Here is a 27,460-nt window from a genome sequence, read left to right as displayed (position 1 = left end):
CATAACATAGTAAAGTTGTAAGTTTTTAAGTTATTTAAAGTGTATGAGTTTTTATGTAACTTCTTTTTAAAACATAGATATTCCAATGTCTGTGGGAATAATTGACACAAGGACAAATCCAAGCCAGTTAAATGCGGTTGAATTTCTGTGGGACCCAGCAAAACGCACCTCTGCTTTCATTCAGGTTTGGATTTTTACATTATTAAAAGCATGCTAACCTAGTTATGTAGGTCATGGCAGGATCGAATTTTTGACCTGGTATCATTTCCCTTAAATGCTTATCTGTAAACTGTGTTGTGGTGTCTGTCTATATACATAGTTAGGTTTAATCTAGTAAGTTCATCCTATTATAGACTGACATATGTGAAGACATTCTATGATATGTAAAGCATTATTCAAATGTTATTTTTACCACTAGTAGTCCCACTAATAAAAATGACTATTTTTCATGAGGTGTATTTCTCTTGAACAAAAGCTGCCATTCAAAAGGATATGATTGAAAAAAGATTGAAGTTTTAAAATTCCCTGTAGTGTTATTTTAAAAACATTCTAATACTGAAAAATTCAAACTTCCACAAATAGAATAATAATGACGATTAATTGTCCATGTAACCATCACCTGGCTTTAGCAGTTTTTAGCTGTTTCCTTCTTCTTTTAGTTATTGTTGGAGTACTTTTTCTTTTTGAGATGAGTTTCGTTCTGTCACCTGGGCTGGAGTGCAGTGGCATGACCTCCGCTTACTGCAGCTTCCGCCTCCCAGGTTCAAGCAATTCTCATCCCTCAGCCTCCGAGTAGCTGGGATTACAGGTGTGCACCACAATGCCCAGTTAATTTTTGTATTTTTAGTAGAGACAGGGGTTTTACCATGTTAGTCAGGCTGGTCTTGAACTCCTGACCTCAAGTGATCTGCCTGCCTTGTCCTCCTAAAGTGCTGGGATTACAGGTGTGAGCCACCATGCCCGGCCTACTGGAGTACATTAAAGCAAGTTTCAGACATACCATTTCATCCATAAACATGTCTTTAAGAGATGATTTTTAAAAAGTAATGATAATATCATTATTGTATGTTAACAAAAATAGTAATTCTAATACCCAGTATGTTCAAATTTGTATGTGGTAGAATTTAAATTACCAGGTAAGAGGAAAACCACTTACTTGCTGAACAGCCTACATCAGCTATGCTTTGCATGAACTGTAAAAAATAATTTGTAGGCTGGGCGCGGTGGCTCAAGCCTGTAATCCCAGCACTTTGGGAGGCCGAGGCGGGTGGATCACGAGGTCAAGAGATCGAGACCATCCTGGTCAACATGGTGAAACCCCGTCTCTACTAAAACTACAAAAAATTAGCTGCGCATGGTGGTGCGTGCCTGTAATCCCAGCTACTCAGGAGGCTGGGCAGGAGAATTGCCTGAACCCAGGAGGCGGGTGAGCCGAGATCGCGCCATTGCACTCCAGCCTGGGTAACATGAGTGAAACTCCGTCTCAAAAAAAAAAAAAAATAATAATAATAATAATAATTTGTATTTTGCATTTTGGTGTTCTACCAAGTATTATGCTCCATCAATTAATAATCACTAGAGGCATGGTTTATATCAGCTGAATATTGATATAAACTCATACTGTTGGTTTTTGTCTATAAGGCAACTAGTTATGTAGTAAATCAAAGTGATACAAGATCTGGCTTTACATCTCAGGTTGTGTTGTTATATTGCAGAGATCAGTTTTAATAATCATTAGAAGAGGGAATGTGTAGCAGTCAGAAATAACCAAAGTCTTACGAGTAACTCTTTGTGAAACCCTAAGGCTGTCATCCAGGGTGGGTTTTAGGAGATAGGGCAGAAGTGGTAGAAATGAGTATTGCCCTCTGCATCCTGAATGGACTTTGAAGAGTTAACCATAGATTTTAGGTGGATACAGATAGGATGAGTAGTAGGCTTTCTGGACTGTGAAATTTCCCCAGGCAAAGTATCACAAATTGGTGTCTGTAGGAATGGCAGTAAGATGGTTGGCTGGGTAGAGCAGGGATAATGGCAGTAGAGGGCAAACAACAGCAGTAGAGGGCAAACAAACATCTCTAAATAATGAGATGAAGATTGCTGTGGATTGAACAGGGCTTACGACCCTGGGTCTTAGATTAGCAGGCAGTCCGAGGTGGAGGTAGGCAGTATACATGGGAAGCTACTGTAGTGTTGTATCCCAGATTGAAGCAAGTCCTGCATTAAATGAGAGGCATTGTGTTGGGCAGGAGCTCAGAAAGGCTCAGTTGGATATGTGAAAGGGAAGCCATATCTTAAAAACAATTAGAGAAGGTCATAGTAGATGATTTGGGTAATATGTGTGATGAGTTCATTTTAAAGGATCTTGAATTTAATATATAGTGGTGGCAGGTCACCCAAGAGGGAACAAAATCAAAAAATAATCAGTGGAAGGTCTTTGAATCCATTTCAGCTTGAATCGTTTTATAGGTGCACTGCATCAGCACAGAATTTACTCCACGGAAGCACGGAGGTGAAAAGGGAGTGCCCTTTAGGATCCAGGTTGACACCTTTAAGCAGAATGAAAATGGGGAATACACAGATCATCTACACTCAGCTAGCTGCCAAATAAAAGTTTTTAAGGTAAGAGAGGGAACCCGGGTTTTCAGTAATTAAGGCCTGTAAAGCTGTGTGTCTACAGCCTGCTGGATGACATAATATCATTTGTTTTTAAGCCTAAAGGTGCAGACAGGAAACAAAAAACTGACAGAGAGAAGATGGAAAAGAGAACAGCTCATGAAAAAGAAAAGTATCAGCCGTCTTATGATACCACTATCCTCACAGAGGTAATGTAATACATAAAGCATTTGGTTTTGGAAGAGAAGCAAAGGTTTGCATATTAGTCTATTTCTAAGATGCGTTTTGTTACAAAAGGGTTGGGGAAGATGGGGTGGCAGTTTGACATGATATTCTCTGTGAAATTTGTGGGGAAAATACTTAAATTTGGGGATTTGATAGACTGTTTCCTGGGTGGGATCTTAAATGAAGATGCTGAAATCCCAATGAGGTCTTTGAAACAGACCTTAAAAACTTTGCAGTTGGCAAGAGACTTAAGTTGGGGCCTAGAATGTCCAATTTTTATCACTGCTGGGGTTTTGCATTTTCTTTAATTTTGACTCCTCTTAGTCATGCATTTGTTTAATTGGACTGCAGAGACATGAAACAGGGTATTAGATCTTTCTTTGTATAATGAAAAGACATTGATCCCAATCTTTGGTGTTTGTCCAGATGAGGCTTGAGCCTATAATTGAAGATGCAGTTGAACATGAGCAGAAAAAGTCCAGCAAGCGGACTTTGCCAGCAGACTACGGTGATTCTCTGGCAAAGCGAGGCAGTGTAAGGGACTTCTGCTTCTCTTTTCATTGTGCAAGAAACCTTGTGCAGTGTTAGATATAGGACCAACTTCTACCGCAAAGTAAAGCCAAAATTGTTTTCGATGTCCATGTCTTGATTTAATTTGCTTTTGTTTAGACTTCCTGCTTCTGTTTGTTCCTCACTGAGGAAAATTTCCTAAATCTAACACTTTAAAACAAAGCAAAAACAATGTTGACCATATTGGGTGGTTTTGGAGGGAAAAAAAGAGACACTCAGAGAGATATGCATTCCCTCCCTGACTCCTTCCCTTCCTCCTTCCCTTCCTCTCTCCTTCACACACATACCTCCTTCAAGAGCACTGAAATTAATTGAAAATACTTTCTTTAGTAAATTAGCTATTATTTTTGTGTAATTGAAAAGAGTTTTGCCTTCTCGTGTGTATACTTGATAAGAAAGTTTTGTGGACAGAGAAATAATGGCAGCAAGCTTGACATTAACATGTGCAGTTCTTTGTCACATTTTTCTGCATGTAGCATAAGAATGTATGTCTGTCTGTGCTTCTAAAAGCCTGTTTGGCAGCACTGGTAGAAAAAAATCTCTGATGGCATTCATGTTTCTTCTTGGCACTTGCATTGTGAATGAATGCTTCAGGCCAAAGTAGTGTACCTTGCTACACTTAGACCTGGATCCCCCCAACATGCAGTCAGGGGGCATCTAGTTGAGTATGTGCTTTGTCAGGTTAAGTATAGCAAATCTTTATTTCATGGCATGACTCTTCAGATGAAGAGTCCACAAAGGATGATCCTGTTTTGCAAACTTAGATCAGCTACATACCTTCAGTAAATACAAACACAGAATGTTAGTCATTTAAAATAATTGTCGTCATATGTATTCATGACTACCGTATTCATTGTTGCAATGTTTGTACTATTAAGGTTGCCAGAGGATTTTTCACTCTTACACATATCACAATTACTGTGGTTAAATGTAGACTTTGAATGTTGCTGTCACAAGCATTATCACAAGAAACTCATTTTCAAATTACAGTCTTGAATAAAAATGTTTTCATGCTTCTCTATGCAGTGAAACTGAAACTGTACTCATCTCAGTGCCACTGGAAGCACACATGTTACTTTTTCTTTAACTGGGCTTTTTTTTTTTTCTTAAATCAAGGATTGTTAAAATAGCTGTATTTTCTTTCCTAAAACACCCACTGCAGCAATTTTGTTTTTATCCTTTTCTGATTTCCCAGCTGAAGACCCATCAATGGTTCTTAGTAAACTTCTTTGGGGGGATTTTAATAACTCACTTTTCCCCTCCTGTTATAAACCATTTAATTGATAAAGAAGTGGGTTTTGGTAATTCCTAAATAAAAAAAATTCATTATAGCCCAGAGATAATCTGAAGATGGGAAAGTTGTTGGTGAATTCTTAATGATTCTTAAGTCTAAAGTATGCAAAACGTCAGCAGTTCACTGGCCTGGGATTTCACATCTTCCTAGTGTATTGCTTGCTGCCCTGGCAGTCTTTGATTTTGTTCAGATGCTTCTAGGGGTGGTTAGAGCTCATGTTGAAAACCTGTTTTTAAAAAAGCAGGGGACAGATTGATCCCTTACAAAAGAAAGTTTGCAGTATTTCATATGTTTCTTCAGATTCCTACAAAGGAAGACCAACATTTCGTAGAGTTTTTGGCTAGTTACAATTGGCTTTCAGTAAGAAGGGATATCCAGACTTATTGTTAGAGTTGAAGATATGCCAAATTAAATGGTCCCAGACTGAATAGTCACTACTGTTGCTTACCAGGAGATGAACAAAACACTTACTGTGTCTGTTGGTCTTCATCTCTGAGCTGTATGTGATTGGCTCAAACAATGACTGCCAATTTCTACAGCCTAAAATGGGTGATCATTCTTTAATCTACCAGGGGAGGGACTGTGTTCACAGTGTACTGAAACAACTATACCCAGGCCAGGCATTGCTAGTGCCGTTATGAATTACACTGTATCTTCAGGAGCATATGCGCTGCACCATTGCTTAGTTTTAATAGGACTATTTTTTGAATGTTAGAAGAATCTAAATATCTAAAAGCGAAATGGGTATTTATGGAATTTTGGTAAACTTGATGTTTCCACCTTACTCTGCCATGCTAACTTGAAGCTTTTCGATGGCTTCATTTCTGGCTGGCAGTAATCACCAAAAGTTTAGAGAGACTTGATACTTTTAATATTAAATGGTTACATTATTTAGATGTATATGTTATACTGTGTTATAATATTTTATATGTGGAGGGGGATGTTGTAGCAGGAAAAGCTTTCAGATAGTAGAGATGAGGTGACAGTGTGTGATACCCATGATTAGATTTGCTTGTCAGCTCACAGGGTCTTGGGTTCATCAAACAGTGTAAACTGAAGACATGCTATTTTGTAAGATGGAATGCAAAACAAGGGTCTAGTTTTTTTGTCTTTTTGTTTTTTTTGAGATGGGCTCTTACTGTGTTGCCCAGGCTGGCCTCAAACTCCTCAAGCAGTCCTCCTGCCTCAGACTCCTGAGTAGTTGGACTACAGGTGTGTGTGTGCCATCACACTCGGCCTAAAAGGCCCTAATTTTAAAAGAATGGGCATTGCTCTGTAAAATGTCATTTATAGTGAAGTTGGTATGCCATGCAATAAGTTTATCAAAGCTCTCCAGCTAGATTAGACTTACTTTTTGAAAGTTGACTGATAATAGAAATAGTAAGTCCGCAATCATTTTTCTCATTTTTAAGGGGATACATAATTGGGTAGTTGAGATTATTTTCCATTTATCCATTGCTTTTGATGAATGTCAGGCAAGTGTTTTAAGCCCCTGTAACCATTGGTGAGACTTAATTTCTGCCCTCAGAGTGCTTCACAGTTTTTTAGCTCCATTATACCAGTGGTCTTGACACCTACCTACTCAAAATAGTCTTTAAATTTTTTTAGAGAGTGTCTTGTCTAGTCACCTGGGCCTGGAATGCAGTGGTGTGATCAAAGCTTATTGCAGCCTCAAACTCCTTGGCTCAAATGATCCTCCCACCTCAGCCTCCTCAGTAGCTGGGACTACAGGTGCACACCACCACGCCTGACTACTTTTTAAATTTTGTTTTTGTTGAGACAGTTCTTGCTGTGTTCCTCAGGCTGATCTCCAATTCCTGGCCTCAGAATGACCCTCCCACCTTGACCTTCCAAAGTGCTGGGATTACAGGCATGAGACACCAATGCCTGGCCTCAAAATAATTTTGAAAAAGGATATGCTTACACCTTACCAAATTGACATCTGAAAGTTTTCATCATAAAAAATTTTCATTATAAATTTAAATAGTTACAAAGGAAGCAATTTTCTGGCATGGTGGCAGTTTGCATTTATAATTTAAGATACAACTGTTTCATTACTCTTGAAGTGCATCCTATGGAATCTAAATGCCTTAGCAATTTGACCACTGCCATTCTTCATTCAAAAAGTTCACTACATCCAAAATTCTACTCCGTTCTTCCTTCTTGGTCTCATGTTTCTATTTCATTCCTCTTAAATTTTATCCTAATATGACATACTTTTATACCTGAAAATCTTTAGAAATTTTTTTATTTATATTTTTTGAGTCTTCAAATGGCCTAACTGAAATTTTTAAATGATCACCTAAAAAAATTACCTTACAACAAATTTACATAAATTGAAATTTAATTTTTAAAATTTCCTGTGGCCATTGTCTCTTAAGTCAGTCAATAAATTTAACTTATTAATACCAATTTATCAAAACAGCAAATCATAGAGATTTTGATGAATATTTATTAAATGTAAAAATAGAAATGTTATCGGAAATGCATCTCGAATGAGGAGGCAGAGTAGAACGTAACTTCTAGAATTTTATAGATGTGAGAAATTTTGGTTTAATTTTTCTTCAGCAGTGTCATTCAGGTCCTGAAAGTCTTTTTGAATTGTCTGTCAAAAATCCCAGGGCCATTTTTGTATGATCTAGTATATTATTTCAGTGTATGTCAGTTGACAGTAGGTCCTCCTGAATTATTTTGAAAGCAAAGAATTGAAAATCACCTACCTAACTTACAGAAAAACTCAGTCATTAGAGTTACGTACTTTTTCTTTCTTTTTTTCATTTTATTTATTTTATTTGGAAAGGGGGGGGTCTCACTCTGTTGCCCAAGCTGGAGTGCAGTGGTACAGTCATGGCTCACTGCAGCCTCCCCTTCCTGGGTTCACGCGATTCTCCTGTCTTAGCCTTCCAAGTGGCTATGACTACAGGTGTGTACTACCACACCTGGCTATTTTTTTTTTTAAATCTTAGTATCTTTAGCTTGGCTTTGGGAGAGTCTTTCTTCATTATATTTATTACTTTAATATTTTTGGTAGAAACAGAGTCTCACTATATTGCCCAGGCTGGTCTTTTAACTCCTGGGCTCAAGCTATCCTCCCACCTTAGCCTTCCAAAGTATTGGGATTAGTGGCGTTGAGTCACCATGTCCAGCCTGGGAGAGTCTTATACCCAGGGCTATGGTTAGATGTGATGCCTTTCTTGTGTAAAATGAGAGGAGGATGTTCTGAAAGGGGACCCTTGAAACCGAGTCCTCAGATCCATTGGTTTTTAGAAAGAATACCTGTAGAGTGAAATCATATCATGTGATGTCTTTATCTCAGGTCTGAAGACTTGTATTTGAGATTACCCTGGTGTGCTTAGCATGCTTTTGACTTTGACTTTTTCAACTCTCCTAATTGTAATACTTAGTGTATCTCCATGTCTTTGTTCCGTTTCTGGTTGGAATTTTGCCTGGAACTGAAAAATATTAAAGTTCATCATAACCCTTCCAGAAAATATAAAACATAGATAGGTAGATAGAGGAAATACTGTACATAGTTGATGTAGCTTGATGCTGGGCCTGTCTGGTCTGTCTTGAGAATTATTACTCTTTAGAGGTATCAGAGAAGCGACATGGGTACTGGTGAGGCTACTCAGTAGGGAAGAGGACAAAAAGCACTAGCTAGGTCAGAGCCATGGTTCAGGTCACCATGTGATGTCAGATGTTGCTTATAAATCCTTTCTTCTCTTCGCCATTCTTAAATCTTGATAGGTGTCTGTTGGGAAAGTGATAAAGAGGATACTGGTAAAGAGGGAGGAGAAAGTTCTCGAAAGCAAATTATACTTAAACATATATTTTAAATGCCTTTATAAATTTTTGCTGCTGTCCACTTTAGGTCTTCTCTAAGATTAATCAGTGTCTAGACGCACACAGCAGGTAAAACTTTTCTTTGCCACACAGAAGTAAATCTGACGTGTCTGTGAGGTTACTTGATAAATGTCAGGTGTCTTGCATTTTATAATCTTGCATTTGGCTAGTGAGTAAATTACAAAAATATTTCTTCCACATATTTTAAAAGCATATCATTAATTTATTTCTGTTTCTGTCTTTAGTGTTCTCCGTGGCCTGATGCCCCCACAGCCTATGTGAATAACAGCCCTTCCCCAGCACCCACTTTCACCTCCCCACAGCAGAGCACTTGCAGTGTCCCGGACAGGTATCTAGTTTGCATGATCGTGTGCCTGCAGCTAACTAATGTTCATGCGCCTTCATTTCCCCATCTCTCCATGTACAGCAGCCTTTTGTTTGTATTGTACCTGAAGAAAATAGTAATGGGAAGTAGCTTGTACCTCTGTGGCAGAGGACAATCATTGTCTCTTCTTCACCTACCAGCCATTTTTACTCCTAGCCCCTTGTGCTTTACATCTTCATAACTATTGTAGACAAGGGGTCATTTTCAAGATATAGCCAAGATACATTCTTTGTGAGATTAAAGACAACATTAATAGTGTCTACAGGTAAAGAGAGAAGGACCAAGGGAGTTTATTACTAAGTTCGTTCATGTGTCTGTAATGCTTATCATATCAAATGGGTTTTCTGCTCTATTTCTTTTCTCTCCCAACAGATATACTATTTTTTAAATTGAATCTTTAAAATTAAAGGAAGACCTTTCAATTTCTGCAGATTTGCTGTGGTTTTAGAAATGGAAATGGTGGGCTCTGTTTATTCTGTTATCCAGCCTTGACTGGCAAGAGTCTATCTAGTGAGCTCAGGGTGGGAGGAGGAGACTACATTTGGGGCATCTTGACGGTGCAGTGGTACCCCGTGGAGGCGTTCCATTCCAGGGCTGTGCTGCAGAACTAATGCAGAGTAGTTCACATCAAAGTTCCCTATTTTTAGGAAGTTTCTTGTTGGGAAGGAAAATTATGAAAGCTCAATACCACAAAGGAAGAGGTTGTCCAGTCATGCTGACAAGGTCTGATGAGAAAGCAAGCAAAAAATGTGCTCTCTCTCTCTCTCTTTCTCTGAGGAGATGGATAGATAAACTGAGAAGGCAGCTTCTTGTTACATAGGCTATTATGGTTTTTTTTCTTTTTCTTTTCTTTTTTTTTTGAGACAGAGTCTTACTCTGTTGCCAGGCGCCAGGTTGGAGTACAGTGGCGCAATCTCAGCTTACTGTACCCGCCTCCTGGGTTCAAGCAATTCTCCTGCTTCAGCCTCCCTAGTAGTTGGGACTACAGGCGCACGCCACCAGGCCCAGCTAATTTTTGTATTTTTTAGTAGAGACGGGGTTTCACCATGTTGGCCAGGATGTCGATCTCTTGACCTTGTGATCCACCCACCTCAGCCTCCCAAAATGCTGGGATTACTGGCATGAGCCACTGCGCCGGGCCTGGCTATTATGCTTTAAGAGTAAGAAAATACCCTTGGACTCAGAAACTTAGAGGAGTGACCAAGGACCAGAAGGTTACCATGTCTGAGGGCTTAGAATAATTTCCTAGTCAGTCCAGTCTGAATAATCTTAGAAAATGATTATGGCTTTAAAGGTGAGTTGTAAGTTTATGTACTCACTAGTAGACTGGAGAACTCACTGTGTTCCCAGTACTTTTCTAAGTGTTGCGCAACATAAGTGACCAAGCAGACAGACCCCTGTCCAAAGGAGCTTAAGTTCTCATGGATAGAAAGGATATAAACAATCAAGATAATAAACCTAAGCAATTGGGGCATGGGTGCTAAGAAAGGTGATCAAGAGCCAGAAGGTAGCCCTATTCCCTGTGGAGTTGTTTTTCATTACATTTTACTTAGAAGCACAAGGATAGTGGCACAAGATAGTTTCTTTTGTTCTCTTGAAATTCATCCTCTTTAATCTTGGATATATGTATTACTTAAAGGAGTATCATTTTATATTTTTGCTTAGGATCATTATAATATTTCTTGTAGCTCATTTTTTTTTTTTTTGTCTCTCTCTGCTGTTAACAGGTTAGAACTAGGCATTGGCCACAGCAGGATCTGTCTTGGTGAAGCTTAGAATTGTTACAGAGACTTTTTTTTTTTTTTTTGCAATTATTTTCAACTGTTTAATTTGATGTTCATGTTTTTTCCCCTAACTTTTAAAAATGAATGTGTATCCTTCATTTTCCTTGGGATTCCTGAAGATAATTGGGGAAGCCTTTTGTTTAACAAAACTTGAATTTCTCAATAGAACAGATAAGAAGAAGGCACAAATTAAGACACTGTCTTCTGTGTCTTAATCTTGTCATCATGCCCACACCCTAACCTGTTGCACTTGCATTTTTGCTGCAGACTTTCATAGCTTTCTCCCACATTATTGCCTTACTTGAATTTGCATAGTTTAACAACTTTTAATGCCTTGATTTAAACATATATGTATTATACAAATCATTTCCTTCTTTCTCCTTTCTCCCCAGCAATTCTTCTTCCCCAAATCATCAGGGAGATGGAGCTACACAGGTCTCTGGTGAAGTAAGTGTCTTTCTACTAAATCTGTCTGATGCTTTCAGGTTTCTACATTTTAAAATTTTGTTTTTTGTGCAAATTTATGGAGTATGCAAGAAATTTTTTGACATGTATATAATGTGTGGTAATCAAGTCAGGATATTTAGGATGTCTGTCACCTGAGTAGAGTACATTTTTTAAGGTATAGTCATTCTACTCTGCTATCAAATATTGAATTTACTCCTTCTATTTTATTGTATGTTTGCTTGTACCCTTTAGTCCAGTTCTTCTTATCCTCTCCCTTATCCTCCACCCATTCTTCCCAGTCTCTGTTACCTGTTTTTCCACTCTCCTCCTTCATGTGTTCAAATTTTTTAGCTCCCACATATAAGTAAGAATATAAGTCTTCCTGTGCCTGGCTTATTTCACTTAAGACAATGAAATGTTCATGTTGTCCATGTTGCTACAAATGATGATTTCATTAGCAGCAGAATGATTTCATTTTCTTTTTTATGGCTCATTGTGTATCATGTTTAAGTTGCTGACAAGGGCTTGCGTTATTATTTGGGTTGCTGAGTAGTGAGACTCATGCTGTTTTTGGGTGTTTTTTACTTCAAACTCTGAGTCTTTCTGTGCTTTGTTTAAGTATTCTAAGTTTGAAAGCTTCCTTTTATTTATGTTCATTTTCATTGTCAATAGCAAATTCAGCCTTCAGCTACAATCCAGGAAACACAGCAATGGCTGCTCAAAAACAGATTCTCTTCCTACACAAGAGTGTTTTCTAATTTTTCAGGTATGTGTGTGTGTATGTATGTGTGCATGAGAATGTTTGGGTTTTGTTTCCGTGCTTTTATTAACCATATTTTTAAAAATTTTGAAATAACTATAGATATGAAGTTGCAAAGAAAAATGTACAGGAAAGTTCTGTATATCTATCCCCCAATAGGAATATCTTGTATTTTTATCAAATACTATTAAAGCTAGACAGTTGATGTTGGTTCAGTCAAGAGTTTTACCAGACTTACGTGTACTCATTTGTGTGTATGTGTATACAGTTCTACGTATTTTTAAAATTTTAACCTATTTTGAAATAATTTGTGTTTTATAGTAAGTTACAGAGTTAGTACAGTGATGTTTTGGTATACTCTTCACTCCATTTCTCACCTAATTTTAGTACAGTAGCAAAACCAGGAAATTGACATTGGCACAATGTATGTTACGGTATAGATTTGTGTAACCACCACCACAGTTAGGATACAGAATTATGCCATAACTACAAGGGTCCCCTTCCTGCTACCCCGTTAGAGAGAGAGAGAGAGAGAGAGAGAGAGAGAGACACGCACACTCACTCTCTCTCTCTTTTCCCCCACCATCCCTAATCCCTGGCAACCACTTTATATTCTGTCTCTGTGATTTTGTAATGAGTCTTATATAAATGCAATCATACAGTATATAATCTTTTGAGATTGGCTTTATTTTCACTAGCATAATGGCCACCTAAGTTGTTGTGTATATCAGTAGTTTAATCCTTTTTATTGCTAAGTAGTATTTTGTAGTCTGAGTGTACTCAATTATGGTTTTTATATACTTACATGTAAGTTTTTTTTTCTTGCACAGTAAGCTAAAGGAATGTTTAGAAAAAATTTAAAAGGTACCAAGCAAGCACTGCTTCTTCAGGTGGTGCTATAGAAAACTTGCTTAGAGGGACAGTAATAGATAATGACATGTGGGGCAAAGGGAGCATTTCCCAAATATATTTGACTCTGGGACTCCTTTCCATCACGACCACCTAGTAACATGTCCTGGCCAAACATCCTGAGACATGCCGGATCACAGTAAAGTGGTAGTTAGCTTCCTTCACCTGCAGTGCAGTAGGGCCAGGAAAACACAACTTTGTGAATCTTTTAAGAGGACAGAACTTGTGTGTACACACACTCAGCCTGAAGGAAAGCTTGATTTCACAAAGAACATGGTTTCTTACTGTGCCATGGTAGTGTTTATGCAATGAATAGGTATTTCCCATGTAGTTGTCTCTTTAAAATTATAGTTCCAGATGGAAGTCATTTGCTAGCTGGGGACTACATTTCTATATGATTAAGTAAAACTTTTTATGGATGAAAAACTAGAAATTATAAAATTTCAGGGTTGGGGAGCTGGGGTTTGTCTTGCACTGTTGTATGGAAGGCAGATGAAAAGCATAGCACATAGAAAAAGCACTGACATTTGGAACTGAGGGAGGCCCCACATTGCTCCTGTTACATTAGGCAGATCCGTGTTTCTATCTGGTGAGTTTTTTTTTTTTTTTTTTTTTTTTTTTTGAGACGGAGTTTCGCTCTTGTTACCCAGGCTGGAGTGCAATGGCGCGATCTCGGCTCACCGCAACCTCCGCCTCCTGGGTTCAGGCAATTCTCCTGCCTCAGCCTCCTATGTAGCTGGGATTACAGGCACGTGCCACCATGCCCAGCTAATTTTTTGTAGTTTTAGTAGAGACGGGGTTTCACCATGTTGACCAGGATGGTCTCGATCTCTTGACCTTGTGATCCACCCGCCTCGGCCTCCCAAAGTGCTGGGATTACAGGCTTGAGCCACCGCGCCCGGCTTATCTGGTGAGTTTTAAGCCCTTTTTACTGTGATCAGTGTCCACATGGCGTGACTTTCTCCCTTTTCCTTATCCTGGGGGCTTCTTCCAAGAAAGTAAGTGAGGAGGTAGCCATGGTACCCTTTGGGTACATTTCATGAGTCACAGCACTGACAGTAGCATGGTGAGGAGAGTGAGGCTTCTTACTCTGATCTTTGTGGGCATTCATATTTCAGGAAGGGCTGTACATGCAGTTATCTGTCCAGTTCTCCGTATGGGTTAAGGGTGTGTACACACATACACAGTACTCTCTGGTCACAACTGTGAGGTGCGTATACTAAGCCCTAGTAGAGAAATGAAAGAGAGCCTCTCTGCTTACCTGACTCTATAAAATGACTATTAATGCTCATGTCTCATGGAAGATGTGCTTCTCTGATCTTTGTTTTACAGACTAGCAATTTAGTAGGCTGTCACATTTCAGCCTTTAAAAATAGATGACTCCATTATCTTCTTACATATGTAAGTAGATATTTATCATATGGAAGTCATGCCTTCATCCCAAAGGTCATCTTAATTCCCACAATAAACTGCATCCTTGCTGTTAGTAAGAGAATATAACAAAGATTATGGAAACATTCAGACATTAAAAAGTAGAGAGAATATGATGAACTCCCATGCAGCCATCTCCTAGCTTCAGAAGCCATCAGCATTTGGTCAGTCTTGCTCTCCACCATTTCCTCTTCTGCCTTGGCTTGTATTTCAGAGCAAATCCTAGATGCCATATCATTTACACTTGAAATACTGAGTATTATTTCATGTGTATGCACTCAGATATGGCTTTTATATACTTAATGTGTAAGTTTTTTTTTTCTTGTATAGTAAGTGTAGGGAGTTTTAGATAGAATTTTTAAAAGTGTCAAGCACTGCTTCTCTAGGTGGTGCTGTAGGAAACCTGTATAGAGAGACATTCACACTTTTAAATGACATGGTAAGTAAGATGTGCTTGGGGAAATCTTAGGGTATAATGAGTGATTCTCCACCATTCTTCTGTTAAAACTGGCTGCTGTGACAGTGTTGTTTATGTTATAGAATGTTTGACTTTACATTGTATGTTTCAGTATAAAGAGGCCCAGTCCTAGTTCGGCTACCATCCGTTACAGACTTTTGTCAAGTCCCATAAACTCTGGACTCCCATTTCCTTTTTTGTAAAAAAAGATTGACTAGCCTGGGTGATATCAGGGTTTGTTTCTGTGGAGTGAGTCAGAAACGTTTCTTCACACATCCCAATCCAGCCACTAAATAAGGTAGACGAGTGAAATCCTGTATTTGGAAGATTTCTATAGGCCCTGCTGTCATTGATTTGATTCACCGGCCTCTAGACTTCTAAGCACTTTCTTGATACAGGACATGGAAGAGTCAGCATTTTCCTTGGCTCTGAAGGACAGATGTCTGTGTATCTTCTTGTATTGTTCATGTATATGTGTATATTCAGGATACCTGGGATTATTTTGAAGGACATTGGACTGCATGATGACAGATGCCTGTAAAGCAGTTCTGTTCTTTTTCCATTTATTTGAGAAAGATATATTTACTCTTCTCTAGGTGCCGACTTATTAAAACTGACAAAGGAGGATTTAGTTCAAATTTGTGGTGCAGCCGATGGAATTCGGCTCTATAATTCACTGAAGTCAAGGTAAAATACTGTGAACTGTTTTGCTTGAAATAAGAATGTACCTTCCTTCGTGTGGGAATTTGGGCAGAATGTGTTTCCACGCTAGGTTGGCGTGTGTGCCTGTGTGCGCCGTCGAGCATCGGCAGCATTGTGCTCACAAGAAGACTGTTTTGTGTACACCTTCAGGGCAGGCCCAGATATGATGCAGGCACTGATGAGGGCAGAGGTAGACTGTAAGACTGGTAGAAATGCACATGGGCAGTACTGATTTCTTGAAGACGACTGGGTTTGTTGCCAAGAAAACAAAACTTCTAATTTAGGTGAGCTATACAGAATCTATGGTTTTCAAGGTCATGACTATTACTAAACAGTTGTTAAAAATGTAAACTAATTGTGAATTAAAATGACAGAAAATGTAAATTGTGCTGGCTTGTAAGAACCATTTATTATTATTGCTCTTTCTATACTTGTGGTGTGAGAATTCCATTAAAATTGAATCTTACTGATTTTTAATTTGCTGACTTAATCTTGAAACTTAAATTTACCAGCATCTGACAGACCATCTCAATGGTTTAGAGTCTGGATCATCATATTAGACCACCTGTGATAGTTGGTGTGAGGTGTGTGGTTTTTATATTTTTATTAGTAAATTATTTTGTATAACGAAATAACATTATAAAGTTCTCGTAAGGAAATAGAACTTAGATTCCTGTAGTTGTCATATTTGTACGTGTGGTAAGGCAGCTTTCTCTCCCAGGCTTATCAGTGGCATCTTCTGATTGCAGGTCGGTTAGGCCCCGTTTAACCATCTATGTCTGCCGGGAGCAGCCAAGCAGCACAGTGCTGCAAGGGCAGCAGCAAGCTGCAGGCAGTGCAAGCGAGAATGGCAGTGGGGCACCCTATGGTAGGTATGGAGGGCATATCGATTCTGTCACTTCTTCTCTGAGATTGTCAGACAGAAATGGGAAGGACTTGATGGAGCAGGCTTTGGAGAACTCTTGCTGTGTTAGGAATGCCAAGTTGCTCTTGTGGGAGCCTTGACAGTAATGAGAGGTGGCAGCTCTAGGGCCACGTCCTTGGGAGAAGAGGAAACTGGCATTCTTTCTCGGTTATTTCAGCCACACTGAGGGTCTCTTTTTTCATGTGGCCCCTCATGCCGGAAATATCTAACAAGTGAAAAACTAGCTTGAACGGATTGAGATCTTTTCTGGCCTTTTTTTTTTTTTTTTTTAAATATCAGACTTACTGAAATGATGACTATAACACTGGCAGCTTAACAAAAAGCAGAGGGTTTTTCTTTCCTTTTTTTTTTTTTTCCATTTTCCTGACTAGGGGTGGGGAAAACTCTTAAAACACCACATATGTGCAACAGTGTATAGTGTATGTATGTAATAGTCTCTAAGTGTGTGGACTTGTCACCGACAAGTGTTTGGCCAGCACTTTGCACCTTGTGTGTGGCAAGTCTGGTGCTTTGTCTTTATGTCATTGTAAATAACACACAGTACATTATCTTGGGAGGGCTTCTCATCCTGAGGATTTAATTGTAGTATAGTGCTAGATTAGGACAGAGATAAAAAATCTGGCCCCTCCCTCCTCTTGCCTGTAAATATGACCCTTAAAGAAAGCAAACATTTTAAAAGGCATATGTTTTCTCATTTATAGCATGGATATATGGTAATATTTCCTTCTTTCTATACTCTGAAGTAGAACAAAGGCAACACGCTCAGAATTTTTCAAAAAAAGATGGGTTAATGGAATTTGGAGATGCAGTTATTTGCCCTAATAGTAGGTGGAGCTCTGAAAAGTATTTTGTGGTTTGAATTTTACTGAAAAATTGGAAGGATATCATCACTATATGAACTTTTCTATTTGGTATCATTTTGACTTCAAAAGCTCTGAATTTTGAGATTATACAAATTCTTATAGGATAAAAATTTAAAGGAGCTCTCCACGTATATCATCAGGATCTTATATTTCATTTACATATGGTCAACATTATAATATTTTGGAAGGTGTATCCTCAAACATGAGTGTTTGTGGAGGGATGTGGGAAAATAATGGAGATTTCCCCATAATCAGGGGTCAGCAAACTTTTTCTGTAAAAGGTCAAGTAGTAAATATTTCCATCTCTTTAGACCATACATAGGGTTTCTCACCTTCAACTCTGTGATTGCAGTGCTAAAATAGCCATAGACAGTATGTAAATGTAGATAAGGCTGTTCCAGTAAAACTTTATTTAAAAAAAAAATAAGTAGAGGGCAGGAATTGGTCCATCTGGGCTGTGGTTTGATGATCCCTGTTCTAGATCATATCTACAGTCTTGCTGTAATTTTAGTTCCAACTTCTCAGTTTTATGTAATGTAAAATCTGGGTTTCTATGCCCACAAACCCCTTGTTTGGGGAAGCACAGTTCTCAGTAGTGATATTCCTGATTCATGTCTGGCTTTAATCAGTAATTGAGCAGGACCTACAAGAGTGAGACTCACTACAGATGTGCACTGTGCAGATGTCTGCTGAAAAGATCTGTGTAGCAAAAATGCAGAACACTGGATGGAATGTGACTGGGGCTTTCTGCAAGGAAGCATCACGCTCCATTGTTTATATTCTTAGCCTTTTCATATAGTATCTTTTATATTGTTTAAATTTTTGTGGGGGAGGGGCATATACAGATAGCTTTTATTCCTTAGGATAAATTCCTAGTAGTAGGATTACTGGATCAAAAACTATAATGTTTATCTGGGCGTGATGGCTCATGACTGTAATCCCAGCACTTTGGGAGGCTTAACAGGGTCGATTGTGTGAGCCCAGGAATTTGAGACAGCCTGGATAATGGATAACATGGTGAAACCTTGTCTCTACAGATAATAATAATAAAAAAATTAGCCAGGCGTGGTGGCGTGTGCCACCACCATAGTCCTAGCTACTTAGGAGGCTGAGGTGGGAGGATTCCTTCAGCCTGGGAGGCAGAGGCTACAGGGAGCTGCGATTGTGTCACTGCACTCCAGCCTGGGCAACAGAGAGGGACTGTCTCAAAAAAACAAAAGAACTGTGACTCTTTTAGGGTTCTTTTTGTATACTGCCAGAAATACATGAAATATATATTATTTTTAAAAACAGCTTTCTTTAGGCATAATTTACATACCATAAAGTCCTCTTAAGTATATAATGATATTTTAGCAAATTTACAGAGTTTTTCAGCCATTGTCAAAATCCAATTTGAGTCCCATTACTTCAGGAAGATCCCCCAGGTCCATTTGCAGCCAATTCCTGTTTTTAAACTTTGAATACATGAAACTATATTCATTGCAAAAAAATATGAATAAAGAAAAACTCAAACCTCAAATCTTTTTGTCCAGGGATTTCTGCTAGTTTTTATTAAATTATATTTGCGGTTATAAATAATGTATTCTTACATTTTAAATTGGTAGTTCAAGATTTCAGTGTAGTAAAATGGGGAAAGAAATAGTTTATTCTCATTAAAAACAATTTTTTTTTTTTTTGGTACTTTGAAAGGTTTGATTTTTCTACAGAGCGTACAGATCAGGTAGAAAACAGATCAAAGATTCTGTTAAAATGCTGTTCTTTTTTTTTCTTTTAATTTCAGTTTATCATGCAATCTACTTGGAAGAAATGATAGCCTCAGAAGTCGCTCGAAAACTTGCGCTGGTGTTTAATATTCCTTTCCATCAAATTAATCAGGTTTACAGACAGGGTCCCACTGGTATTCACATTCTTGTTAGTGATCAGGTAAATCAAATAGGCATGCTCATTTGCTTTTCCTTTTCACACTGCTATTTACTTTTATACATGTAATTGTAGAACTGTAGAAAAATTCTGTGACCTCTTTTGAAAATACTTAAGAGAATCATTTTCAGAGAGTTGGGAATCACTTTGGAAGAATTTATAACCAAAAGTTTCAGGCATCCTAGTGATAATACGGAATACAAGCCAAGGAAAACTGGCTTAGCCTTCTCCCAGCCCTTTAGGATGTAGCCAGTCACTGGGGGACTCTAGGGATAGTGGCAGGCTTCAGCCCTTTTTATGAGGTGAGTCATTGGATGGGTTTTCCTTTTGTCTATTATTTGATGACTAATTTTTAAAAACATGTAAGATTAGATACATAATTTTTCCCCTAGTGTTTGGTGGCAAGCAAGTAATAGTAGAAGAGCACTTCATGCAATTTTTGTTAGAGTCATCATCCATAGGAGCCGGCAGGGAATGTGCCGCTGTGGGTCACACAGGTGACCAGCCAAGGTCGCTCAGGGACCATTATGGGCTGGTATGGTGCAGTGCACACAGGGCAGAGCAGCACGTGTGCATCTCTGCTACCTCACTCTGCCTTCATGAATTATTGTTTTGACCATTGAGTCCTGTGTTTGTGTGAGAAGAATATTTACTATTTTAAAATCATTTCTAGTTAAGAAACGACACTTGGATCTTAATTGTACTTACATATTTACTTTATCCTTCTAGATGGTTCAGAACTTTCAAGATGAGAGTTGTTTTTTATTCTCCACCGTAAAAGGTACTTTGCATGTATGTGTGTCTTAAAATGCTGGAATCGTGAGAGACTGTGTGTGCCTCTAATTAGTGCCTCTTGTGTGTTTATTCTTTAAAATGGCTTTACTCATTTTAAGAAGAAAGTTTGAGAAATTAAGAATATTTTTAGTACTTGTAATAGAAATTAGCAAATAAGGAAGAGACGAGTCAGTCTTTCTAGATGACAGGGAAAAAAATCTCAGTTCATTCAGCCAACATCTTAGTGAGCACTTTGTGTCAGACACTATGCTTCTGTCACTCAATAGCTCTTGAATAAAACAATCCATGAAACTCCTTTTGGGGAAAGCAAAACAAAATTGGCCAAGAGATCCACAAAATTACCAATATGTTAAGTGCTATGAAGGAACAGGAAAGTGTGGGGTACTTATGGATAAGGGAGATCTGGGTTGGGGGCACTGTGAAACTGTAAGGCAAGGCTTCCCTGAGGAGGTGTCATTAATCCTGAGACTTGAAGAACGAGAAGGAACAGGAGCTGGCCACAGGAGTAGCATCCCCAAGCAATATGGGGTTGTGTGCAAGGAAAACAGTTGGCTTCTTTTAAATTCTGGCAGTGGGCCGTGTAGCTGCCATGCAGTGTGTGAGGGTGAGCAGATCAGCGTGGAGTTAAAGCAGGAGGCTGGGTCTGGCATGCAGGACTGGATGATGATGGTAGTTTGGATTTACTTGAAATGCATTGGGATGTCACCGAAGTGTTTAAACAAAGGAGTGGTCATATGACTAGATTTTTCTTTCACTGTCACAACTCTGGAGATAGATGAGAAGGTGGCAGAACTGGAGGCAGGAGATATCCGGGTGAAAGGTGGTGTATCTTACAGATCAGACAGGGCCTGGTGGGCTCCACGTTTGAGGGAGGAATAGTTCTGACTCCTGTTTTTCTTTGGAAAGTAACTGGGCAGATGGTGATTTCACTGAAGAAGTAAGTATGGTTGGGGTGAAGCAACCAAGAGTTTCATTTTGGATGTGTATAAATGTCAAGTAGGCAGCTGACTACCAGTTTGGGGGCTCAGAGGCAGGCTTGCCCTTGAGTTGTAAATTTGAAGTCTTCAGCATATCTGACAGTGACTTAAAGCTGTAGAAGTTGTTAAGGTCATTTAGGGGAGAAAGTGTGAGAAGAGCCAGGACCAGGTGCAGGTGGCTCCAACATTCAAGAGAAGGGATTCTTAAATGTAAAATTCATTGAGAAGAGATCATACATTCATAGACTGTTTTAAAAGTCAGGTGAGCCAAGATCCAAACCCAGTCTTAGCACAAAAGCTGCCCCTAGAAGAGGAAGATGTCATGTATGTCAAGTGTCCCAAAACTACTGAAATACTGATCTTACTTTGTGTCTCACATGTTGCATATGCCATCAAGGTTTCCTGCAAGGCGGAGTTTTAACTCTGGACTGGGTCATTCTTTTACTTTCAGAAACATCTTTAGCTTAGTACCCTTCTGCTCAATCTTTTGTTCTCACAGCAGTACTGTTTTACCCTGCATAACTCACACTGTCTGAAAAAGAAAACATATAATTGTATAGGTTTGTTTTGTAAAACCAGTGGACATTTTCTGGTGTTAAGAAATCATAGGATCTCTTCTCTAATCTCAATTTACTGTTTATTTTTCTTCAAACTTTGACCTCATGAGAAATTTTTTTTTTTTTTTTCTAAATGAATGCCTGTATGCTTCTATTTACTGAGAGACACTTGGCAAAAGGAATGATACTTCTTTTATTTTTTTGTTTATTTTTTGAGGTGGAGTCTCACTCCGTCGCCCAGGCTGGAGTGCAGTGGCACCATCTCTGCTCACTGCAACCTCCAGCTCCTGGGTTCAGGTGATTCTCCTGCCTCAGCCTCCCTAGTAGCTGGGACTACGGGCGCCCGCCACCACACCCGGCTAATTTTTGTATTTTTAGTAGAAACAGGGTTTCACCATAGTGGTCAGGCTGGTCTTGAACTCCTGACCTTGTGATCCACCTACCTCGGCCTCCCAAAGTGCTGGAATTACAGGCGTGAGCTACCATGCCCGGCCTGGAATGATACATTTTTTAAATGTTTGAAATCTCTCAGTAGCTCAGACATTTTTCTGGAAAAGACAGATGTACATATTTGCATTTACTCCTTCAGGTCCTCTGCCCTGACACAGTGTTTTCACCTGTTCTGCCCCTAGCTCTTGTTTGCCTTTTGGACAGCATTACTATTGTTTGTCTTGATAGATTTCCCCCCATCCCCAGTACTGGCAGACAGTGTTGGAGGCAGGGGCTTTGATAGTGGGCCAGGCGTGAAAAGCGCAGAATGTCTAGAAAGGGAATGTGTACGTGAAGTTTTTTGGGGGAAGAGGAGCTAGAGCAAGTTAATCTGCTTGTTTCTCTAGAATCATTTAAAGGTAACCTCTGAATTGGGAAGGGAGGTTGTAGTTTGCAGGGAGTTTTCTATTTAATAGGCTTAATTTCCTAAGCCTGACTGAAGAAATAATTTCTTTCCCTTTTCTGCAGCTGAAAATAGTGATGGCATCCACATAATTTTGAAGTGATGTCTTATATAGACTGAACTATATTCAGTACCAAATAGTCACGCTTACAAGTGTGTGAAGACTGAATCCAAGAAGTCTTGGGATTGGATTTTACCATATGAAATGTTTCATATTGAAAACACAAGATGATCTTTCTAATGAGCTGTATGAGAGGTGAATCTCCTCACTGTCACTGCCATAGCCAAGCATTCTCGTGAGAGTGAGCACATCGGCACAGCATGCATCCAGCTCTGGAGGCCACGGTGCAGGCATAGCTGCCTACTTCTCTGGCAGAGGCCAGTAAATACAGTTCCTAGAAGCAGCCTTTGCTGTCTTTTTACACTGTATGCGGTTTGGAAATGAATGTAAAAACTTATGTGGGCATTTACCTTTCTGTGCCAGTTTGGCTTTTATTGCCTGAACCTTATGCTGACCTGGAGAGGAGATGGGGGGGACAGCGCTGTTGTGGAGCCAGCAGTGAATCTGTATGCGGAGAGAGGTGTTGTGCTGATGCAGCCATTGGTGGTCAGGTAAGAGGCTTGGCACCTTCTTGGAAGAAATCATGTCTAAGGGTGTACGTTTGATGTGATCATGCCAGATCGGAGAAGATCCAAGCCAGGAAGATGGGCTTGAAGCAAACTGCATTATCAGGAGTACCTTGGTGAGAGGATCAGTGTAAATCCTAATAGGTACAAAGACTTTTGTGTTTTGGCTTTGTCACAGATTTATTGAAAAACTTTTTTGCTTCTGCTTCAATTTTTAGCATTTTAGTTTCTGGTTTTCATTTTTGGAGATTCTTTGCCTTTTAAACTCATGTGGTTTTTCTCTCGTTTTCTTCCCTCTCTCCATCTCTGACTACCACCCCCCACCTCACCCTAACTCCCCACCCCCACCATCCCTTTAAAGCCCTACCCCAGACATTGGAAATAGGTGACCCAAGTAGGGGGAGAAAGTATTGTTGTTGATAGCTTCTGACTAGGTGTTAAGGGATCTTCATTATGAACAAGATGAAATTTTTTCATGGAAACACTAGATGTTATCTGTCAAACACTAAAATGTACCATCCAAATCCCTTAAGCCTCTCCTCAAATATTGAGCTTTAGTACAATCATGGATAGACATGCTGGTGATTATTTAGGGGCTTTTTATACACCACGTTATAGCTTCTTTCTTTATAAAAAGAGTGCCTCTTTAATAAAACCAAATGCTTGTCTGCTAGCATACTTTTCAAAGGGAATCCACTGTTTTCTCACTTTCCTCCTGTGTCTATGTCCTTCATCCAGAACTTTCCCAAAATCCATCAGCAAGCATGTTTGAGGCCTGTGGTGTAGGGGACTGAATTTTTTTTAAAACTTCTACTCCATTTTAATTGTAGCATCTCTCTGTCCATATACCCAGATGTCCTGATTTGAATGTACTATTTGATCCTCATCTTTGTTCAGGCAAAAATAGGAAATGAGTAATTTTGAGTTTGAAATCTCTCCTAGAAGACAAATTACTTTGGTGGGTAAAAGCTTTGACATTTTATGTTTTATTCATAAAGGGGGTTAATTATTTGCCACAGAGAAGCACGGTCTGCTTTCATCTTCAGTTTGAAAATATCTAACTCTAATAGACCCTATAGGCAGAGAGCTTTCCTTTCTGACTTTTTCCCTTTGCTTTTGTGTGACCACATGTTTTCTGTACCAGTCACTGGGGAAAGAAGTGAGTTTATCTCTTGTTTTAAAAGAAGTTTTGCTTGTCTATTTAGCATTCCTTTTCGGATCTCAAGATTTATGGAACAATAAATGTCATTTAATGCTGTGTGCTTATTTTGAATTCTTCATCAGGTTTTAGAAGCGGGGTAAAAAGATGTTTATCAAACTTGAAATTATACTGAGTGGCATTGAACATGAGTTTTTCCCAGTGAAACAGGCAAAATAAATTATGGCACCAGCAAATTTGTTACTTTGTTTTTTTAATAGTAGGATGTACACATTTCAGGATAATAAATGTTTTCTGATTGATTGTTTTGCAAATGTGTGTCTCATTTAAAAGCCCAGTTCCTGCTAGTGTCACTTTATGTAATAGAATCAAGGGGTTTCCCTGTGTGTTCTGTGCTAGTGTAAATGTAATAAGAGGTTAGGCACATAGTTTTTGCCTTTTCAGTTTATTTTCTCAAAGCTGATGCAACTGAGGATTTTTATTCCAGTAACTCTTCCAAACTTTAAAAGGAAGCAAACCTGATATTCTTACAAGACGTTCTCCTGTTTTGTAAATGAGGCCATGAGTCATTGAGCATTGAGTCCAATAGCTGTGATAGGTTGTATCCTGGCTCAAAAGAAATTGTGTATAGAAGACTCTGGTCATTTAATTTTTTTTTTTTTTTTTTTTGAGACAGTCTCACTGTTGTTGCCTGGGCCTGGAGTGCAATGGCACAATCTTGTCTCACTGCAACCTCTGCCTCCCGAGTAGCTGGAGTTACAGGCACATGCCACCACGCCTGGCTAATTTTTGTATTTTTAGTAGAGATGATGGGGTTTGACTATGTTGGCCAGGCTGGTCTCGAACTCCTGACCTCAAGTGATCCACCCACCTTGGCTTCCCAAAGTGCTGGGATTACAGGTGTGAGCCACCGCGCGCCTAGCCTTGTTAATTTTTTAAACGAAACTCTTAATTCATAATCACTGAAGCAAGTCTGTTATATGCTTATTTACTGAAGTTGCTTCCTGCATCAGTCCTCCTCCCCAATCTCCTCTACAGCAGTGGGTATAAATGTATATTTAAGTAACTGCTATGGTATCCACACAATTTTTGGACCAAGGAATACTGGAAAATATCATAAGGCAATAAAATGACTTTAATGCTTACTCTGATAATCTTGCCAAGTCCATCTATGGGAAGATAAATATATCTGCTTTCTTTGCCTAGAATGCAGCTGATCCTTAAAAATACTTATAAAACTTTGTATCTAATAAAGGTATTGCTAGTCATGGGGAAATGTCTTGCCTATGCTGTTTCACTTAAGTTTCTCATGAGCTCCTGGCCCTTCAGTTTGGGGGAGTGGTTGTTAGGAAGGGCTGGCCACCATGAACACCTACGTTCACAATGAAGGTGACGATAGGTTCTTAATAAAGATCATAAATGTGGACAGCATGGAGCAAGAATCAACCACAGTAAAGAGTAGGATCATCTTACAGATTTCAGATAACATCAGGAAGGTGTGAATTTGGAAAATGGTTTTCCTTGGATGTGTCTGCCATAAAATCATAGCAATAAAACCCTCTGACTTAATTTTTTTTAAAGCATTGCAATGGTTTATTCAATTTTATGAGTCTAAAAGGTACCAACACTTACTGATCTGAGTTTTAAGTTTGTAAAACTTTTGAGTAGTTATGATGTAACCTGATTTCTAAGATTTCAAAATAAACTTGAAAAACAAGAATCACATCCATTTTACATGCATCCATTCATTACTTTTAATTGATTATATTACAGTTAACTTAAGCCTAATTCTTTTTCTTTAAGGTCCCCCCAGTTTTAGAGAGGCGTGGACATAATTAGCTTTTTTCCTTTAATAAAAATGCGTGATGTGCTGTAGCACACACCAGAGCTTCTACTTTCCTGTCAGGCAACACAGACTCTGAGCTGCTTTTGTTTTTGGTCCCTGGAGGTGTATATGACAAGTTGACAAACAAAGGTGAAGACCCTGCTCCACCCAGTATAGAGTCTTCTTTTCTTTGGTGTCTCATGTAAACCTATTAACATGCCTTCCACGTAAGTCTCTACATATAAAACTATCAGGCATTAGGAATTTGCAGTACAGTCACTTTGATAAAGTTGCTATTTTATCTTCAAAGTGGAAAAGTCCTGCTAATCAAAATGGAATTGTGAATTAAAGTAGGCCACTGGCTTAAGTATCAGGTAGAAAATCAACAGCTTATTTTTTCTGCTCAGTTTGTGCTAACACTGATGGTCTGCTTGAGGAATGCTGAGAATGCCAAGGGTAGGGCTTTAGTACCTAGGTAGGTACCCATCTCTTAAGAGATCCAGGTTTCTGGCATGGTCCTGGCTGCATTGAGACCACTTGCCATGTGTTAACTGACACAAGGCTTTGATTGATTCACAGCAGAATAAAGGTGAAAACTATCACCAGAGTTACTGCAATCCATACAGAAGTCTTTTACCTGTAAATGCCTTTCCCAATGGAGAATCAACAGATTGGGTGATGGTGGAGTAGGTCAGGAAGACTCACGTCTTCTAGAGGAAAGGATGCCTCATCACCCCTTGGGCTCAGGCAGCTGCTGTCAGAGAATGACACAGCACCTGCACAGTCGCTGTCCACTTCCTGCCACTGCTGTTGGTGGGGTGACGGGGGCAAAGTAGGCGTGGACTTTGACATGAGGGAGCTGAGCCTGGAAGGATGAAGAAGTAAGTTTTTACACTGGTATTTTTAGGATTATGGTCATAATTCTAGAAAAGCCTATAGTCCTCCATTAAAAATCTTCACCTTAATAAGTCAGTTCAAATAGAATTTATGCTGTAGATTAGAGCTATTCCTGTTACTCCCCCTACCCTCTGCCCCCCAATAGTACCTTCTAAGAATAAGTGAAAACACTGGAGTTGATATACATTGATATATTTCCACCCAGGGGTGGTAACCAGCCCTGTTTGCAAACTAAGTGAATGTTCTCTACGGCTGTAGCACCCTGGATGGGGCTGTTTTGGGATGTAAATACAGTTGCCTAAACTTAAACCATAATCAAGAATGTAGGTGAGGCCAGGTGCAGTGGTTTATGCCTGTAATCCCAGCACTTTGGGAGGCCGAGGCGGGCAGATCATGAGGTCAGGAGTTCAAGACCAGCCTGGCCAAGATGTTGAAACCCCATCTCTACTAAAAATACAGAAGTTAGCCAGCGTTGTGGCTCACGCCTGTAATCCAACTACTCAGGTGGCTGAGGCAGGAGAATTGCTTGAACCCAGGAGGTGGAGGTTGCAGTGAGCTGAGATCACGCCACTGCACTCCAGCCTGAGCAACAGAGCGAGTCTT

General features: G+C 39.3%; 2 protein-coding genes across 13 annotated transcripts in view; one reads left to right on the top strand and one right to left on the bottom strand.

The window, feature by feature from the left end:
• The window catches only part of UBP1 (upstream binding protein 1), a 50,538-nt gene extending 26,089 nt beyond the window's left edge, over positions 1–24,449 (top strand). The window contains exons 5-17 of one of the 3 annotated variants that reach the window (XR_005198938.1): positions 78–184; positions 2,467–2,619; positions 2,712–2,822; positions 3,265–3,372; positions 8,791–8,894; positions 11,107–11,161; positions 11,834–11,927; positions 15,315–15,405; positions 15,571–15,704; positions 16,170–16,288; positions 18,989–19,131; positions 19,858–19,909; positions 22,415–24,449. Coding sequence is in view for 2 of the 3 variants with exons in the window: in XM_017521706.1 (XP_017377195.1) it covers positions 78–184; positions 2,467–2,619; positions 2,712–2,822; positions 3,265–3,372; positions 8,791–8,894; positions 11,107–11,161; positions 11,834–11,927; positions 15,315–15,405; positions 16,170–16,288; positions 18,989–19,131; positions 19,858–19,909; positions 22,415–22,452 (1,175 nt within the window). In the remaining variant the exon portion in view is untranslated. The remainder of the gene's footprint in view (positions 1–77; positions 185–2,466; positions 2,620–2,711; positions 2,823–3,264; positions 3,373–8,790; positions 8,895–11,106; positions 11,162–11,833; positions 11,928–15,314; positions 15,406–15,570; positions 15,705–16,169; positions 16,289–18,988; positions 19,132–19,857; positions 19,910–22,414) is intronic. The other 2 variants (XM_017521706.1, XM_017521707.2) reach the window with 2 other exon arrangements.
• Positions 24,450–25,704: 1,255 nt separating this feature from the next.
• FBXL2 (F-box and leucine rich repeat protein 2) overlaps positions 25,705–27,460 on the bottom strand; it is a 116,360-nt gene continuing 114,604 nt past the window's right edge. For all 10 annotated transcript variants that reach the window (XR_001822970.2, XM_037736035.1, XM_037736038.1 and 7 more), the window contains one exon: positions 25,705–26,825. Coding sequence is in view for 9 of the 10 variants with exons in the window: in XM_037736035.1 (XP_037591963.1) it covers positions 26,718–26,825 (108 nt within the window). In the remaining variant the exon portion in view is untranslated. The remainder of the gene's footprint in view (positions 26,826–27,460) is intronic.

This window comes from Cebus imitator, unplaced genomic scaffold, assembly GCF_001604975.1.
Source record: "Cebus imitator isolate Cc_AM_T3 unplaced genomic scaffold, Cebus_imitator-1.0 Scaffold21, whole genome shotgun sequence".
Lineage (NCBI taxonomy): Eukaryota > Metazoa > Chordata > Mammalia > Primates > Cebidae > Cebus > Cebus imitator.
The sequence above is the reverse complement of the archived record's forward strand: the minus strand, read 5'-3'. Positions and strand labels throughout refer to the sequence as shown.